At 34.4% G+C, this 17,575-nt stretch overlaps 1 protein-coding gene across 2 annotated transcripts; it reads right to left on the bottom strand.

Moving 5' to 3' along the window:
* Positions 1 to 1,855: 1,855 nt before the first annotated feature.
* LOC110734037 (probable ATP-dependent DNA helicase RecQ) lies at positions 1,856 to 17,106 on the bottom strand. Of its 2 annotated transcripts, XM_021914095.1 has the most exons (20): positions 16,644 to 17,104; positions 16,318 to 16,430; positions 15,436 to 15,511; positions 15,212 to 15,354; positions 14,592 to 14,678; positions 13,143 to 13,226; positions 11,990 to 12,197; positions 11,143 to 11,228; positions 10,593 to 10,824; positions 10,377 to 10,500; positions 8,633 to 8,769; positions 7,632 to 7,740; positions 7,017 to 7,059; positions 6,702 to 6,867; positions 6,227 to 6,297; positions 5,986 to 6,079; positions 3,240 to 3,452; positions 2,662 to 2,871; positions 2,209 to 2,532; positions 1,856 to 2,105 (listed from the first exon to the last, which is right to left on the bottom strand). In XM_021914095.1, the coding sequence occupies exons 1-20, from the start codon at positions 16,659 to 16,661 to the stop codon at positions 1,980 to 1,982; spliced, it is 2,664 nt and encodes an 887-aa protein (XP_021769787.1). In that variant the 5' UTR covers positions 16,662 to 17,104; the 3' UTR covers positions 1,856 to 1,979. The 2 variants fall into 2 exon arrangements, with proteins under 2 accessions (XP_021769787.1, XP_021769788.1); XM_021914096.1 differs by lacking the exons at positions 1,856 to 2,105; positions 2,209 to 2,532; positions 2,662 to 2,871 and adding an exon at positions 2,882 to 3,155 and having other exon boundaries at positions 16,644 to 17,106.
* Between the last annotated feature and the right edge of the window lie 469 nt (positions 17,107 to 17,575).

Here is a 17,575-nt window from a genome sequence, read left to right as displayed (position 1 = left end):
TTGGCGGATTTTCAGAATTGAAATTTTTTGTTCTGCATTGTATCTTGTAGACGAAAAATTCATCTTTATGCTTTGTGCAATTGCTTACAAGTCATGGCAGCAGAGGGGGAAAGGGTTTGACTTTTCAAATTAAGTTTCAACTAGCCTTCTAGCCCGTGCAATGCACGTTTTATTTGTAGGTATACTATATAAATAATTATTTTTTAATATATTTATATTGGCAAATGAATAGTTTATAGAGGAGAAGAAGAGGTAAAAATTGAATGCAATTGTAGTAGAAATTAAACTGGAGGAAAGTGAACCAAACACCATTCAATAATTTATACATGTATTAAATTAAAGTTTTTTTTTCATATGAGAAAAGGGATTAAAAAAAGAATGGAGAAATAAAAAATGAAATGTACATGTTGCATTATAGGGATGATGGTTTTTGTTTTTAAATACTAATAAAGTATAGACATAGATTAGCTAATTGACACTGCACAATTTTAAAAGTTAATCAATCTATATTCATTATTGCTAACATAAGTTCTCTCAATGATGATAAAATACAACGAAGTATTAAATGACTAAAACAAATATGCAAAATTAAATTCATTAATATGAATTATGACCCAACAACAACCATGGACATGAACTTATCTTTTATAATGACCGATATTTAGAAAGAACTTTTTCGTCCTCTGGAAAGAATTCTCACGGTCTAATCCCATGGCTCAACCTTGGACATGTGGGTTCAACAATTCGAAGTGCTTTTCTTGCATGTTTCCAATGGAATCGTAGTTTTGCAAATTTTTCCTAAGGGTGTTCCTGGACAGGTGGGTAACTAAGGAGTAAGGACTCTGTAAAAACTTTGTTTGAGCAATGGACCAGAGAGAGTGGTGGTCTAGCTGCTTCCCCTGCCGAAATTAACAATCTACTAAAGAGTAAAGACACTCAACAACATGCAAGCTATGTCACCAAAGATCATTCCTGTGATTTGTTTGCTTTATTTATTAACTTCATCTGTTCATGTCAATGAGTGTCTTTAGCGCCTCAATTTATGTCAATTTAAGCATGCAAATAAGTTCATGTCAAAAGTTGTACTCAAAACATGGTTCACATCAATTAGCGTAATTTTGCCTGATAAATAAAGTTCCTAGGTAATATTGACATTTTTACTAATTCATTTGACATTGTATTATTTGGGACTATTGCAATACACAAGGCACCCTATTGCAAGGAGAGGGTCCTGGTCAACCCGCTAGCAACATGCAAATTTGCTGATGACCAAAAATAAGGATGTTTTTTTCAACAACCAAAAACAGAAAAGTCAGAAGGCTAACCTTCATCCACCATTATATTGCAGTAGCCCCAACAAGCCAACAGGACAACAATGGGATAAATTTTTTGTGTCCTTCCTTCCCAACCACCAACTAGAAGGGAACAGAAATAGAGGATATATTACTCAATCGGTCGATTATACTTAAGTTTGCTGATGATGTTATGTTTAACATATCTTTCCAGAGGACAAATGAGACAAGAATAAAATCGAGTTTTGCTACAGGAAATCTATTAAAACCTCGAACAGAATACAAGTTGGAGATACGGGCCTGTCTAGTGTCTGCTGAAATTTGAAGAGTTAAGATTCCTGAACGAACATGTAAAGGGCGCAACTGTACAAGTAATCAAAGAAAAAAAAAAAAAAAAAAACTGACAATCTAACATCCAAAGGCATGTCAGAAGATCTACAATGTGAACCTATCAAGAATTAACATGAAGTATATGTATGGCCTTTCAAGAGACATGAGAATAGGGAAATCTTTTATAAGATGAGCCGTATCACACAAGGATAATACTAGGTACATTTTTACAATAAGATAACCAGCATTTTTCATTACAAAAACATTATGCAGACTTACTGATTTACAGGCAGAAATATCAGTGATGACTAATCAGTTTTTTCCAAAATATTTCTGACTGAGGTGTCGATTGTTTCACTAGAACATCTTATATACACCGCTCTTTTGGTAAATCACAAATTCACCTTCAAGGTCAACAAGCAATGTCCGTATAGTTTCTTCACTTGAATCTTTGAAATGCTGTATAATATCGTGCAAAGCAACCTGCAGAAATCAGAAGTCAGTCATATATAAGATGCTTAAGCATTTTCTTTTTCTTTTTCGGTTTTATTTGTTGGGTAATGCTAACTAAGAGAGGAAAACAAACCCCGTCACCATAGTTTTTAAGCCATTCTACTATAGAACTCTGAGTGGCTGACATTGCACTGCAACGATCATTTTCTTTATCAATTTTGCAACGCTTCGATGTAATCATATCACAATCAAAATCAGTTTCTTCATCCTTCCTATTCTTTGGCAATTTATGATCTAAGTTACAAGATTCTTCAGCAAGACACGATGCCAAAGATTTTGGTGATGATTCAGCTGCTTCAGGGACTTCATTTGCTTTATTCAGAGGATTAAGCTCTGATGGAGAAGAGATACCACAGCTTAGCATTGTAAGACCAGCTTTAATATGCGAATAATTTACCTGGCACCAGTAAACCGTTTTAGTATAACATCCAAAAATTTACACAGAAAACAGAGCTCATGAGTTCAACTTACAAGCTTTTATTAAATTAAATCATGACTAAGCACACATTTTTTGTACAGAACTCACATTTTCAGGTAATTCGTCTTTAATGGGCTTCAATTTTTCAGTTGAGCCAACCTTTGTAACTGCATCCAATATACTAGAGAACATCTCGGGTGTAAGTTCAATCTCAGCACAAAACCTGGGCCAATCAGTAGCTAAGCCTTCTTGAAAAGCCTCGAGGAGATAACTGAGGACAGTTCCTTCTTTAATCGGGGCAGATCTACCAGGGAAGTTCTGTCATTGAAAAAGAGAGGAAGTTGGAGCTGGAAATTGTAGCAGGTGTATTCCGGAAAATATGTACACAAAGTATCACTAGAATATGGCCATAAACATGCACTGAGGACCAGGGTAGGTCATCCACTTGAATTCCTGTTGGAGTCTGGATACAGGTCCAATCCTCACCCCTGACGGAGGGGGATTAATACCCTCCTCTAGCAGGGCTCAGTGGCCTACCTTACACAGTATTACAAAGCACACGAACACATGCAATGCATATCCCAGCTTACAAAGGCAGTATTCTGAATAGAAAACAACAGGAAGTATAAACTTCAAAGAGATGTACAGCAAGGAAAAAAAGAGAGCAATCAAATAAAATAGCATACAGCAATTTTCTCAATGGAATGTCTGTCTTCATGCCACATCCTCCATGCTTCAAACTTTGCTGGTGTAAGCTTTTTTGGAAGGTTTTGAACAGGAGTCACCTTTTTCACTGAAACAGTTTGTATGCTCAATTCCCCATCCAACGACATATTAAGATCTTGTGAAAGATGCCGAATAGCTTGAAGAAAGTGATCCCCATATGTGGTGACAAAATGCTGCAACATTTTACAAAAGTTTCAGCCAAAAACTTTATAACTTAATGATTAAAAAGCTAGTAATCACAAGAGAAGCTGTTTGACAATCAGAAAGTCTCAAGTAAGAGAAACTAATTTGTCATATGTGGTAGTCAATTACCACTGGAAGATCATGGAAGTCACTGCTTTACTGTACAGGTTGCATGTTACTCGCTATAAATTACACAGGCAAGAATTGCACCCAAGGCCATGCCTGGATTGAAAGTGATGAATAAAGAGGTAATAGAGATAATTTTAGAGATTGGAGATGAATGGCAGTGGTGATTATGTAGGAGGGAGGAATGGCGGAATCACCCTTGTATTGGGGGTAATAGTTCTATTAATTCCCTACCACCAGCATGAGGTGATAATTCTCCCACCCACTGCCCTTACACCATCACTATATCCCGTCTAGGATCTAGCATCACCTTCATCCTTGTTCATTTCCTTTATTTTGCCTCTCCTTCAATTACTACCCACAATCCAAGCACACCCTAGCACATTCTCCATTCATTTCATAAAGTTTTTCTCACTTGTCCTCAAGAAAAAAAAAAAAAAAAAAAAAAAAGAGAGAGAGAGAGAGAGAGAGTTGTTCACACTTTTCGTTTTGGGTCATTCCATATAGTTATTTCCACTTTAGTTTATTCCTTTTTGTCAAACAAATACTAACATTTTACCCTAACCCAGCCTCTTTCTCCTCTAAATTAATCACAACTCACAAGTGTCAACTTATATAATAGCCTCTTTTTAATTTACCATATTTGACTTTTCATGCTTGTCGTAGTTGTCGATGCTGAATTTCGACCATTTATATTTTTTAGTTTAGTACTCAACAAGTCAAATATTATAATAATTTGATATTTGGAAACTATATAATGAGACAAATGTAACAATAAACGACTATTATTATCTTATATGTATATCACCAATGTTAGTCAAAGTGGAGAATATGAATCATACAAAAAGTCAAAAATGGGTAAATAAAAAAAGGATCTTGCTAACAAACGCCCCCGGGGGCGTTGGATAAGTATTTAAAACATTTCCTAAAGTGGAATTCTTATGATTCTTATCCAACGCCCTCGGGGCGTTATTTTACAGAGAGTATATTTTCCATAGTAAGCGGATCTACAATAAGTGGGAACTTCGTGGAACAGAAATACTTATTATCAAGCATTTGAAACCCTTGTTATATTTTTGAAAGCAATTTAGTAACAGAAATTATCTCCTGTTTTGGTCTCTATCAATTCAACCTTATCACAGTAGTTTCTTTTGATATTTTATGGAGGATTGTGAACCTGTACAATTTGCTCAAAAAGAAACTAAAGCACAGAAAAAGTATGGAATGTGATATTATCATTATCCAATATCCATAATACACCTGGTTTTCCCTTAATCAGCAGCCAATCTTATAAAGTATCCTATCTGGCAATTCTTCATTCAGAATAACATTGATTTAACTAGCTTAACTTTTTATGAAATTTCAAATGATAAGTTACACTAGTTGTAATTTCTAAATGCTACATCACCACCCCAAGCATCCAAGCTTTAGGGCTACATTACCCTATGATAAGAGACAATACAAGTAGCTCAGTCACTCAACACTTATTAGTTTTCAAAAAAATTAATTTATTGGAAATCAAAAGGAGGAATACAGCATGAGGACAAGATGTACTTAACACAACTACACAACGATTTAAGGATGTATATATTACTAATTGCAATGGACCCTAGCACTTTGCTAACGGAACCAGGATGATGGTAGGATGCATAATTTGAATCGTAGAGTTTTAGCAAGTCTCAGGTACAAAAGCACCATGGCTCCATAATTAAGCATTACTGTTATGTATTCCCAGAACTTTGCTTTTTCAAAGGTAATGAAAATTGAGATAAATATGACTTGCTCCCCATTCCCCAACATATGTTGTGTTTTCTCCAATTTCTCTAATTTTCTTACATTGACACTCAAAAGTCTTGTTAAAGTCAAATTCTAATGAAGAAAGAACCTGTTGCAGACTTGCAGCTTGGGCCATTGTAAATAATTTCTTCAAACTCAAAAGAGAGCAAATTATGTATTTTTACTACATAAGTCCCTTGATCATACTGACTCAGTCAATCAAGCATTGCACAGTTTCAAAAATGAAGTCTCTAGCTATTGGTCATCAAGCCAAAGAAATTAATTTGTACCATGTCAAAAAGAACCTTGAATTAAATTCCAGCCTTACGGCAAAGTATGAACTCTATACATATAACATAATGTGGAAAACTAAGAGTATTGATTAATGGATCAAAACTCATAATTCGAAAAAAGAATGAGAAATTCAAAATGACTTCACAGTTAGTACTTTACTGAGAATAAGACGCTAGACAGCAAATCAGCAATAATACTGTAGTAGATTATCCATCAGAAAGGTATACTTGTTATATATATAATAGGAAAGCAGAAATAAAAACCCTTTATTTAGTCGAAAGAGTTACTTGCTATAGCAAAACATATATTAGCTATCAGCTGACATACCTGGTTGACACCATCAATGTTCGCTAATCTTGCTCTTGTAGATGGTCTAACCAATGCAATTTTTTTAATAGTGGCCTCACCACAGATTGCGTACCTGCAGAATTAAACTACAGATAAGATGAACATTTATTATGAAGCTTAAATATCTTCAGGCCCCGAAAAGGTCTCCTTGATGTGTATTGATGAAACTCAAAGCATTTGCCAAAATATAAAGAAGCAAATAGAAGCAAAGAAAACCTACGGAGCAGTTCCAGTGGCTCTTGCAAGCTTTGCCCTCTCTGCTAAAAGTGTGTGATAAAGTTGAACCTCGGCCTAAATGCAGAAGATGACATAAAAGTTCAAAATATAAAAATGGACAAAATAGAACAGTGTTGGAGATTCAATTATGTAACAATTAACATAGATAAACTCTGATATGGATCTTACTATACCTTCATATTCTACCAAGTACCCAAATTAAGCACTTGTATGCTGAATGGTGCTAATCTTGTAGAAATTCCAATATTGATTGACCAAAACTTACAGAATGTAATGTACATAAATATTCCTACCCCATAGCAAGTTAGCAACTAGGATATATCTATGCATATGTTCACCTTTGCCTCCAATGACGTATTTCACTCACATGCAAAAAAGACAGCGACATACTAATAACACATAGCCTACAACTACCATGTAATCATGTAATAAGTATTTCACACACTAATATGACCAACCTCTGTTAATCCTTCACATTCGGAGGAAGTCAAAGTTTTCAAGCCTTCAACTTGACCTGGTGCACCTTCGTCTTCCTCACACATCTCATCAATTATAGGCAGGATCAAAGGAGGCTGATGGTCAGGTCCTGCAGATTTGAGATATTGTGCTCCTTTGGTGCTGACACTAATGCATCAAGAATCCATGAACAAGAAACATGCCCAAAAGTTAACAGAAGCTAAGACTAAGTAACTCAAGGGTGAAGACATGTTGAGTAATATAGACGAAGATGCTATCCTGTCTGTGACTAGTTTATACATAAGTATATGACTCACCTCACAAATCTGTAAACGTCACTAATTGTCTCCTTTAGATAACCTGTGTTTTGTTACTAGTTAGCCTTAGTACATGCCAAGAAACAGAGATCTTATCTACTACTGTATACAATTTTAGAAAGGAAAAAAAAAAGAAAGAGAGAGAGAGAGAGAGAGGGAGAGAGAGAGAAAGAACAAGGCAGGCACAACAATACCCTCATTTTCTTAAAAATATGTCCACATTAAAACAAGATGAACATCAAAGTGACATCAATGCACAAAAAGTATTCAGTTGTTTTGTCCACCACAGAATGTATGCAGATCATGCAGTCCTTTACAAGTGATAAATCTTAGTCAACTCAGTATATTTGCAGATCAAAGAAATTTACTAGTTGCAGAGCATGTAGTATATTTTATGACATTATACAGGCATGTGTATAATTGTATATTACTACAATTAAAAATTATATATATTTTACAAAATATTAATCTGATGAAAAAATCCTACATAGCAGTGAAAGACACTTTCATTCTTTCAATATGACATGTCTTGCTTTGATGATGAAGAGACTAGAAATTTCCAAGCATTTAACATACTTAAATCACAATTAATAATATAAGTAATCCTTGAGTTACCATGAGAAATCAGTTGAGAGCCTAGCGACTTCCACCAGTTGGAAGAGTATGCCTTCCCAAGGCCATGCAGTGGAAGCTTATCAAACTGAGCATCAACTATTTTTTTTGACTGCAAATTGAAAACAAAATCAAAGGAAAATATCATCAGCGCTCAAGGAACAAGAAAGACGGATACAATGATACGAAAAAAAAAAAAAAAAAATCTAGATTATTAAACATAGGAACAAATTAACTGTTAACCAAGACTTTTTACTCCTGTACCATTTACAGCAATTAATATTAATACCGAATCACCAATCCTACCAAACCAAATCATCATTGACATGGACTTCTACACAAACAAACAAAAGTAGGAATCAATAAATAGCTTGTGGAGTTTTATTGGTGCCTTGAAATCTAAAATAAAAAGGGAGGAATATGGACTGCAGTTTTTCCCCAAGAGGGGAACTTTCTAAAATGCACTCTTAGTGAAATTTCTCAACCTGTTTTGTCTCTAGACTCTAGTTTCATGACTTGCCTGTTATTGCTCGTGAAAACTATTGGATTATTTCTTAGGAATATTTCATAACCTTCTCCAAACATTGATAATTTTGAAACTGAGTCCTCTCAAAATCAAGATTACTAAAAATAAACGATTCTAGAAAGTTTCCCGCCCAAGGCAGGGTCTGGGAGTTAGATGTATGCAGACTTAAACCCAACCTCAACAGAAATACAAAGCTAAGCACATAGGGTGTCTGTTATTTAGGTGAAAATAGGAGCCTCAACATTTTTTACAGCACTAGAATGTATCTATGAGCCATGACTGATGAGGAAGTGAGCAAATAATCTTTTAGTGGTAGGAGGACAATTCAGTGATTCTGAAGAAAGGAAATTAATACTGCTCATACCAGAAAGTGATCAAAGGGTACAAAGGTAATTTCATGATCAGTAAGTTTCTCTATTGCCACAATATATAAAGTAACCAATCATCAAAACGCAGCATAAATTTTGATAGAGCTTACCCGTGATCCCCGAAGAACATCTATAGGCAAATTGAGACCCCAGTTACCCCTGCATGAATGAATACAAGCCATCAGAAGATAGGCTTCTTTAGACATGTCTCGCTCCCTCCGGGTAGTAGTGCAATTGTCACAATTTCCTGCAGGCATAACGTAAAATGATTAAAACTTTCTTTTGACAGGTGATTAAAACATATTTAAATAGCTAATAGATAGTTTAAAATGATCTTAGAGTTGTTTAGACAACAGCAGAAACAACCTCATAAAAATAAGATTTAATTTTCCAATACAAAACATGCCTGATAAAAATGATACTTTGTAAAATAGAGAACATTAGCAAAGAAGATCCATTGTCAGCCAGAAAAGAGACAAACTTTATTCAATCCTCGCTTTATTCAATCCTCTCTCCATTTATGATATTAATATCAATTTCCACTCTCTGTTAGCATCATGTGAAAAATATCCTATTATTTTCTCCAGGCATTAACATGAAATAAGCAGACTCCGATAAAACCACGGTATGCAAAGAACATATATCAGCTAAGGTACAAAGGAATAATTCTCAACAGAGAAGACAGAGGTCACATATTCTTATTTCATGTTAAGAATACTCATTCTTTTTATTTTGGGATAGGTAACAAGGACATATATTTAAAGGCATCAAGGTCTATCACCTACGTACATAAGAAGATTAGAATTAGAGCCAAAAATATCATGTCAACAAGCTGAATAAACCACTTTCTAAATTAATTCAAGAACAGTCTAATGCAACTAGAAAGCTAATTTGCTGATTAGCCTAGCTTTGGCATGAGCAAATCTACCCTTTTCATTCACCAACATCTAACCTTTATTCATCCTTCTTTTCCATGCCACAAGAACAAACTTGGGTCAATTTTGGCTGCAAAGGCTTCAGCCTGACCATCCCCAAAAAAAAACTGGGGTTTAATGTGTTAATTCTTTCATTAGAGAGAAATAGATAACCATACAGCTGAATTGATAGTTTGCAGAAAAAAATAAAAATAATAGCAAAGGCGGTGTCTCATTCAAGATTATAGTCGTGTTATTGCGCAACACAACAATAATGCTTAATAATAGTCAATTAGAGAAGATTAGAATATGTCTGTGACCCACAGGAACCAAGTTGAAGATTAAAGACTATATTTGGAACCGGTTCTCCAGACTTACAAAGCACACATACATAGCATTTTAGAAAAAGCAAATCACCTAAAAATGATAGCATGAATTAAATTCTTAAGCTAAGCTCATTGAACCAAGAAAAATAATGCAAATGTAAAGGTGTAGTGCTGACAGAAAATTGCAGACAAACTTAAGATAAGATCAAATTTTGCAAATCTGTACGTGCAATTTTTGTAAAGAGCATGATGGAACTAAAGTATTGCACAACCAAAGCAATCAACCAACAATATCCTCAGATTATAAAAATCTAAGGAGATCTATAGATAGAAAAATCCAGTCAAAGAAAACCTCTCTTAAACAATCCATTTCATTTCCATTGTCTTAGAAACCATCTCCGACAATATATAATAATTGATAAATGATGAGAGAATATATAATAATTGCGCTAGCAACTTCTATCAGACAGACTACTACATTTGTAGAAAAGAAAAGTACTGATAATATTTGTTCATAGAGTTTAATCAAAAGTTGGCTTTTAGCTTAGCAAATTTTAATAATCATTAGAAAGTAGTATTCTATTAAAGTTAGTAAAGACGTTTCAGTAACATACCACAGTTTTCCGCTGGAACCATTTCACCAAAGTGCTCCAGTAAGAACTTCCTGCGACACGTTGTTAGCATGCAATACTTTTGTGCTTCCATCAGTGAGTCAACAACAGCTTTTCGTTGATTTTCCTACGAATTTCAGATTTTTAATTCAAAGGTACACAATGACAGCAAATTCATTAGAAAACAAATTCTGAAGCTTCTATGAAATTGGTACATACTGTTTGCAATCCACTGCAATAAAAGTCAGATTTTGCAAAGTCACTTCTTGTGTAATAGAGCCAGCAGACAGATGCTATACCATCTCTCCCACATCGCCCACTCTCCTGGTAATATGTCTCTAAACTCTTCGGGCAACCATAATGTATCACTTGCCTAATGTTAGGCTTATCAATTCCCATGCCAAAGGCAATAGTGGCGACCATGACACTCAATTCATCTCTAATAAATAATCTGGAAGAATAAATAAATTAAATAAATTTTGGAAAGTCTGACACTAAAAATGGGCAAGCCATGCTTTCAGCATTCATTAAGTATTAGTATAACTAAAAATCTTTGTTTTGTCAATTATCAGATCATGAAAACGGGAAGTTAAAATAAATTATATGATACATGGATATGAATGCAGAAGCTTACAGTAAGTGATTTTAATTCATTAACTATCAGACCATAAAATTGGAAAGGAAAAGAGGAATGACACATGGATATAAAAACTGAAACTTACAGCAAGTAATTGATTGAACCAATAAGAAAAATTATCTATATTTATACCTATGTGCCTCTTCCCGAGCTTTATTACCCATTTGACCATGATAGATTCCAGCCTTAATTCCTGCGCTTTCCAACAGTTGGTGTATCTAAAAAAGGAGCACAAACCAATTGCATATAGAGATTATAAGTAACATGGAGAGAACTTGAGGCACATGCCCCTCACATCTAATTCTTCAAATCAAATAATCCATCCATCTATTTCATTTTCCTTCTTGATTCTAGATTTTAGTTATCATTGATAGCCACAGGTCATGCTTGTCCAAGAAGCCCATGTTAATGCTCACTAGAAGAGCATATTCTTGTTGTTCTTTCAAGGAAATGCTAGGTTCAGACATTAAGTCAAGGTTTCCCAAGACATTTCTTTTAGTTAAAAGTTTAATTCAACACACAAAAAACCCTTACTAGCATCTAAAATGTACTAGAAAGTTACATTTGACTAATAAATATCACTATCTCTGCACCCCCGCCCCCCAGTCCCCCACCCCAATACTCCCTCCCATCCTGAAGATATGACCTACCAAACATCCCCAAAATGTGCTCAAAATGTTGTTAAAATTTGTCAATAAAGTACATGAGAGAAAAAGTGTAACAAACAAAGTTTCATTTATCTCCATTCTCAAAGTACTTTGAACATTTCTAGACAATTCTGTTCGGATACTGAATACAAACCCAACCCAAGCGGCGCTAAAATCATACAAAAAAATGGCTTTTATTAAAGAACCAAACACACAGCGCATAGCTTATCCATTTTTAAAAATATTCATTATTTAGACATTCTGCACTTGCAAGATAGTGCTTGCAAGATAATTCATGCTTCACTATCTTGCAAAGATTTATATATAGATACCTGTTCAACATCTTTAATTGTAAGGCAGTAAATGATGGTTGATCCAGCAGTAGCCACAGATTTTGAAACCTCTTGTACAAGCTCATCCAGGAAGTAGATGCCTCGATTAAAAGATTTCACACCATAGAAGAGATTTTTACGATCAAATGAGCCTACAGCAACATAAGGATCCTTCATCTTCAATGACTTAATTATGTCTAACCGGACCCTAGAGCCAGAAAAAAAAAATAAAAAATAAATAAAGAGAGAGAGAGAGAGACCTTTATATCAGAAAGTACAGGGAAATTCATATAAAATCTTTTAAGTTCAGGACCACAGACATAGATAGTAATACACAAAGCTAATTATTATCATCTTCAGTCTAAGTAAATGAACAAAAAAATTCTCGTAGGTTTGGTACTGGACAATCTCAGTCATAATTTAAAGCCAATCATAGGATTGAAAAAATTCCTAACATACTCAACGAAACTCAGATCATAGGTGTAAATTAGATTATAAGATGGATACAATCTGAAGCTAGTAACGATAGTATGTTTACAAAACATATGTTGTTCAATACAAAGTGGCAGTATCTTATCACATATTTTGGCCTCAGAAGTCACTGTACTTGCTTTGTTGCAAGAAGAGCACCATTTGAGCAATGATCTTCTCACAAGAAGTTAGGACTTAGGTCAGACAAAAAGGATCAAGTAGCAAGATCAAGTTACAGAAAATGAAGGTAATAGAGAGAAGTTTTTCAGGGATACAAAAAGAGGCCAGATCTTTATCCTAATCCAAATGCATACAGGTCAAAACCTCAGAGAACATAAACTCCATTCAGTCAGACACTCCACTTCTTACAATCCTCTTATTTCAACAGCATTAATATATTATAGCAAGTACGTGAGCCAAAGAGACTGAAAGTAATCCGTCTGACCCAAGAAAAAAATTTGCTTACAATTCTGTCTAATATCTCCAAGATGATATCAAAAGTACTACTGCAGTAGTTTAGTCACAGTAAGATTATCACTGTCCCTATTTCCTATGAATTAAGACGCGTTACTAATGACTTTTAAGGCTATGGGTACCAAAGATGGCAACCCTTTAGCTTTCAGATATAGGGGGGACATCTTCTAACAATAGCCATCCGTATAAAATTGATGAGTTCACTTACTTGTCTGTAGCAGTTGCAGTCAAGCTCACGAATGGGACATCTGAGAGAATAGGACGCAACTTGTCTAGTTGTTTGTACTCCGTCCTGCAAAAAATTGGAGAAGGCAAGAAAAAAAAAATTTAAATGGCTTATAAAATGGAAAATACAACCTGTCAGAGAGGGTGGATCAAGAAAATTCATTCTATGCTCAAGAAAAATCAAATTGGTTCTGATCAAGCAAATATTTAACCAAGACAATATATAAAGGCACCAGGAAACTGGGCCAAGATTTATGTTATTTAAATATCTCCCTCGCACAAGCAGCAAAGCCATGCGCCTACCATGGTCAATCACCTGCCAGCATCTATCCTTAATAACATTCAATCCAAATCGAAAAGGATCATCCATTAAAACCCATTTGCAGTAAAAGAATATGTTGGCTAGACTAAGAAACCCCACCTAACTTGCTGGGTTCTTAATTTGCAAGTCAAAGATTGGGTGATCATAAGACCCCCACTGAGAACAACAACTGCATAGGTTATTAATTTGCTAGTCAATCAGAGTGATTAAACAATGGCAGATACAGATAAACACTTCCTGCTCTCCAAGATTTTAGGCACTGTTTGGTCGGAAGAAACATGTTGAACAGAATTGATTTCACATGGAAAGTAATTCAATCAAATCAACCTTCAAACTTCATTTTTTATTACTCCCTAGAAAAATTAAAGAGGATAGGGGAGGGGAGATGAAGGAAAGGAATAAAGGAGAAAGGTGAGGCATGTGGGCATTTCTGCTTTAAGTAAAGAAAACCTTGACCCTTCAGAAAACTACTTCCACCATAGGATACTTTTTTTTCCCCCTTTACAAACCAAACAAAGAAGATCAGAGAAAGTGAACAACTAAGTTCCTATGTATAAGTCGTCAACTGAATAATCTCAATGATCATTCCAGCTTTAAGAAAAACAAAGCATTAGAAGGAAATCAATTTGTTATCATAAACCATCAGGGACAAACACATAAATAAAAATAGAATAAAATAAAATAAAGGATAATGTAAACTTTATTACAAGTTCTAGACAGGGATAATGTGTATAATCTGACTCTGAGAGCATTAATACTGAATTATCTGTGATAATAGCAGCTTATCTCATTTTGGGACTAAGGCTTTATTGTTGTTGTTCTTGTTGATGCAATAGCAGCTTATCTCAACCCTTCTGAACTTTTCGAAAAAATATAGAGGATGGGGAGGGAGAGTAATGCAAGAAGAACAAGGCCATGTCATTCAGCACAAAACTTGCAGCCTGAAGCTTACAAGTTACCATTTTAGAGTTCACATAAACAAACACAAAAGGCTATTTATAGTTGCATGCCAGCAATCAAGTGCAGTTTGGGCGCAAGAAATTAGAAGCAACAGATGCAAAATGTCTTGAGAAAGGAATGTGAATTTAAATGATATATGACCCTTATAACCTGAAATCATGACCCCATTCTGATATGCAATGTGCTTCATCGACAGCAAAGAGACAAATTCCAGCCTTTAGCAGTCTTGTCCAGAAGCTGAAAAAATGAGACAAAGGACATAAATTAGAGGCAGAGTCAGACAAGCAACATCGATCCAGCAGTCATAACCCGTGAAAAAAAAAGTATAGCACTGGTTAAATATTATAATAGGATCATGTCAGTCATTATACACGCTAGATGAAGTCGTCCATTTTTTTTATAACAATGTACTTTGCATTCAATTTTAAAGATGTCAACTCAGATCAAATATGAGTAACATAAACCTACACTCCTACATGGAAGAAAGATAGACAAATAAAACCAAAAAAAAAAATCAATAAAGGGTATAAAGCAAGAAAGACAATAGTAGCATCAAAAGATTAAGGATACAACAAGAAGAAACAAACAAGCAATAGGGTAAGAAATATGAAAGAAACGAAGAGTAATAGAAAATGCCATCAAAGTTCCAACAAATAACAATACCTCATTTCTGGAAACGTAATATGAATATATAAGTTGCCACGGAAACAAACAAAAAAAAAAAAAAAAAAGAGAGAGAGAGAGAGATCAACAAGTGATGCAACAGGCACCTATTAGGAATTGCGCATGCTTTCTCCGGGGTCATGAACAACAAGCTATAAAAGCCTGATTCAGCTTTTGTCTGTACAGTTTTATCAGTTTGAGTAGAACCTAGGTACTCCGCTTGGATGCCACGTTGTTTTAAAGCCATTACCTATCAGTCATTAGTCAATAATTTATCAACTTAAGCCCACCACAGCAACAAAAAAAGATATGTAATCATTAATAAGATTACCTGATCTTGCATCAAAGATAACAGAGGACTGACCACAATGCCTGTATTCCCTGCAATCAAGGGGGGAACTTGATAGCTGCACAGATTTAGGCAAGAAATTATAATTACAATCCATGAAAGAAACCAAACAAACAAAGCAACGCACAAAGAGGCACCAATATTGATGTTGGCCATTAAATCGAACATGGAATATGTATACAAAATAGGTTTCCAGCTACAACAACAATGCAAACAACTTGAAAAAACACTAAAACAGCATCAAACTCAATAGCTATGATATCATGAAATTGAATCAAGCAAAGTATTTACGGTCTTCTAATTTATGCCACAAGGAGGGGGAAAAAAAGGTAATTTATTCCCCTATAGCTAGTAGAACATGCAAAATAATCGAGGCAACAAAAATAAGTAAGCAAACAAGGACAACTAAGTAATGTTCAAAACGGGAAATCAAGAATATTAACAAGTATTGAGTAAAGAAGGCACACAAAAATACAGTACATACTCATTTTAACTGGAGATAATTGTCATATACTATTTTAGAATGTCCGGAAAAACTTGCCACATTGCCTCAAATAGAAATGGATCATGGTTGAATTTCTAAACATGTCACCAATCAAATAAGTTCAGTGAAGCATTTTCAGTGAAATCGCACTAAGTCCTTAATTATAAGAGGCTGGGACAAATTGACACAATCAATCCCAGTCAAAAAATTAGTTTAAAATTGCAATCTTCAAAAAGATTTCACCTTTTTCATTCTACTAATTAACAACAACCCCAATTATCTTACAGGTAAATAAACGCAATGAAAATAAAATTAATAATTGAAGTACAAATTTGACGAAATTTATCTAAAATAAAAGAACAATAAAGTAGTAAACTCACCAAAGAGATTTGCCACTACCAGTTGCCATAACAGCCAAACAATCTCTTCCCTCCATAATTTTCTCAATCACTTCTTTCTGATACGGCCGAAAATTTGAAAACCCAAAAAATTTCTGCAACCAAATACATAGAAATCAGTAGTAAATTGAAGAACAAATTAGAAAAAAAAAAAAAAAAAATTAAACACACAAAAAAATGAACTCTAAAAAAAGGTAATGAAGGCAAAAAAAAAATGGATTTTCTTAAAAAAAATAAATAAATAAATAAAACCCTAAATTATTATTGAACAAATTGCAAAAATTAATAATGAGAGAAGACTGAATTACTTTGAGAGTGAGCTCCATTAGAGTGAAATTGAGGGTTTAATGGTAAGAGGGTAAACGTCGCTTCTATTAATGAAGTAGAGAAAACGAGAGCAACAATTTATGTGAAGATGGGGAGTCGAACTCTCTTTTTTTTTTTTTTTGAAAACACTCTAACTCTCTTCCTTCGTAATTGTCATTATATTTCCCGCCATTTTGGTTGGGTTGTTGCATGGCACTTTCGGTTGTGGTTGGTGCACCCGGGTGCACAATGCGCATGGTGTACCTAAATTGAACATTTAGTATATTTAAAAGAATAATGGGTAAAAAATGAACATGTTTTTTTTTCTTGCAACTGCAAATCCATCGCTCTCTTCTCCTGTAATTTCTCACTCCTCTTTCCCTTCCTATAACTCTCTTTCTTGCTGCCAATTCTCTCTCTCTTTTACACCATCGTTTTCATCTAAGAATTGCAATGGAGGTCTCAAATTAGTCTCACTTTGCTGTCAATCTCGTAATACTAGTACTTCTTCTACTGTTTGGATAAAAATCATTTCTAAAGTACTCATTTTCTCTCTATAGAACTTTTCTCTCTATTTTCAATTTTTTCTATTTTCCAAAAAAAATTCAAAAATCAAATTAGCAAAATTGTTCATCTTCAAAGTGAAACCCAAGAAAAAAAATTGAACTTATTTCAACAATTCAACCTTCAAACTTGAACAAATGGTGGATTCCAGTAAAATATAAGTATAAATTTATACATGCAAATTGTTTTTCGTCAGTAATTTTAAAGTCAAAGTGTTTAATTTTGTGACTTTGGGGGTTTTTTAAAAAAATAATAAAAAATTAAAGCTATGAAGTACAAGTTGTTCAAAAAAGAACAATTGGAGGAGAAAAAAGAATAGTAACGAAGCCAACTGGAAGATAACCAAGCAAGGTTAATTTTTCAAACACTA

The sequence above is a fragment of the Chenopodium quinoa genome, unplaced genomic scaffold, assembly GCF_001683475.1.
Source record: "Chenopodium quinoa cultivar QQ74 unplaced genomic scaffold, ASM168347v1, whole genome shotgun sequence".
NCBI lineage: Eukaryota > Viridiplantae > Streptophyta > Magnoliopsida > Caryophyllales > Amaranthaceae > Chenopodium > Chenopodium quinoa.
Note: the sequence above shows the minus strand (reverse complement) of the source record. Positions and strands in the feature narration are given on the sequence as shown.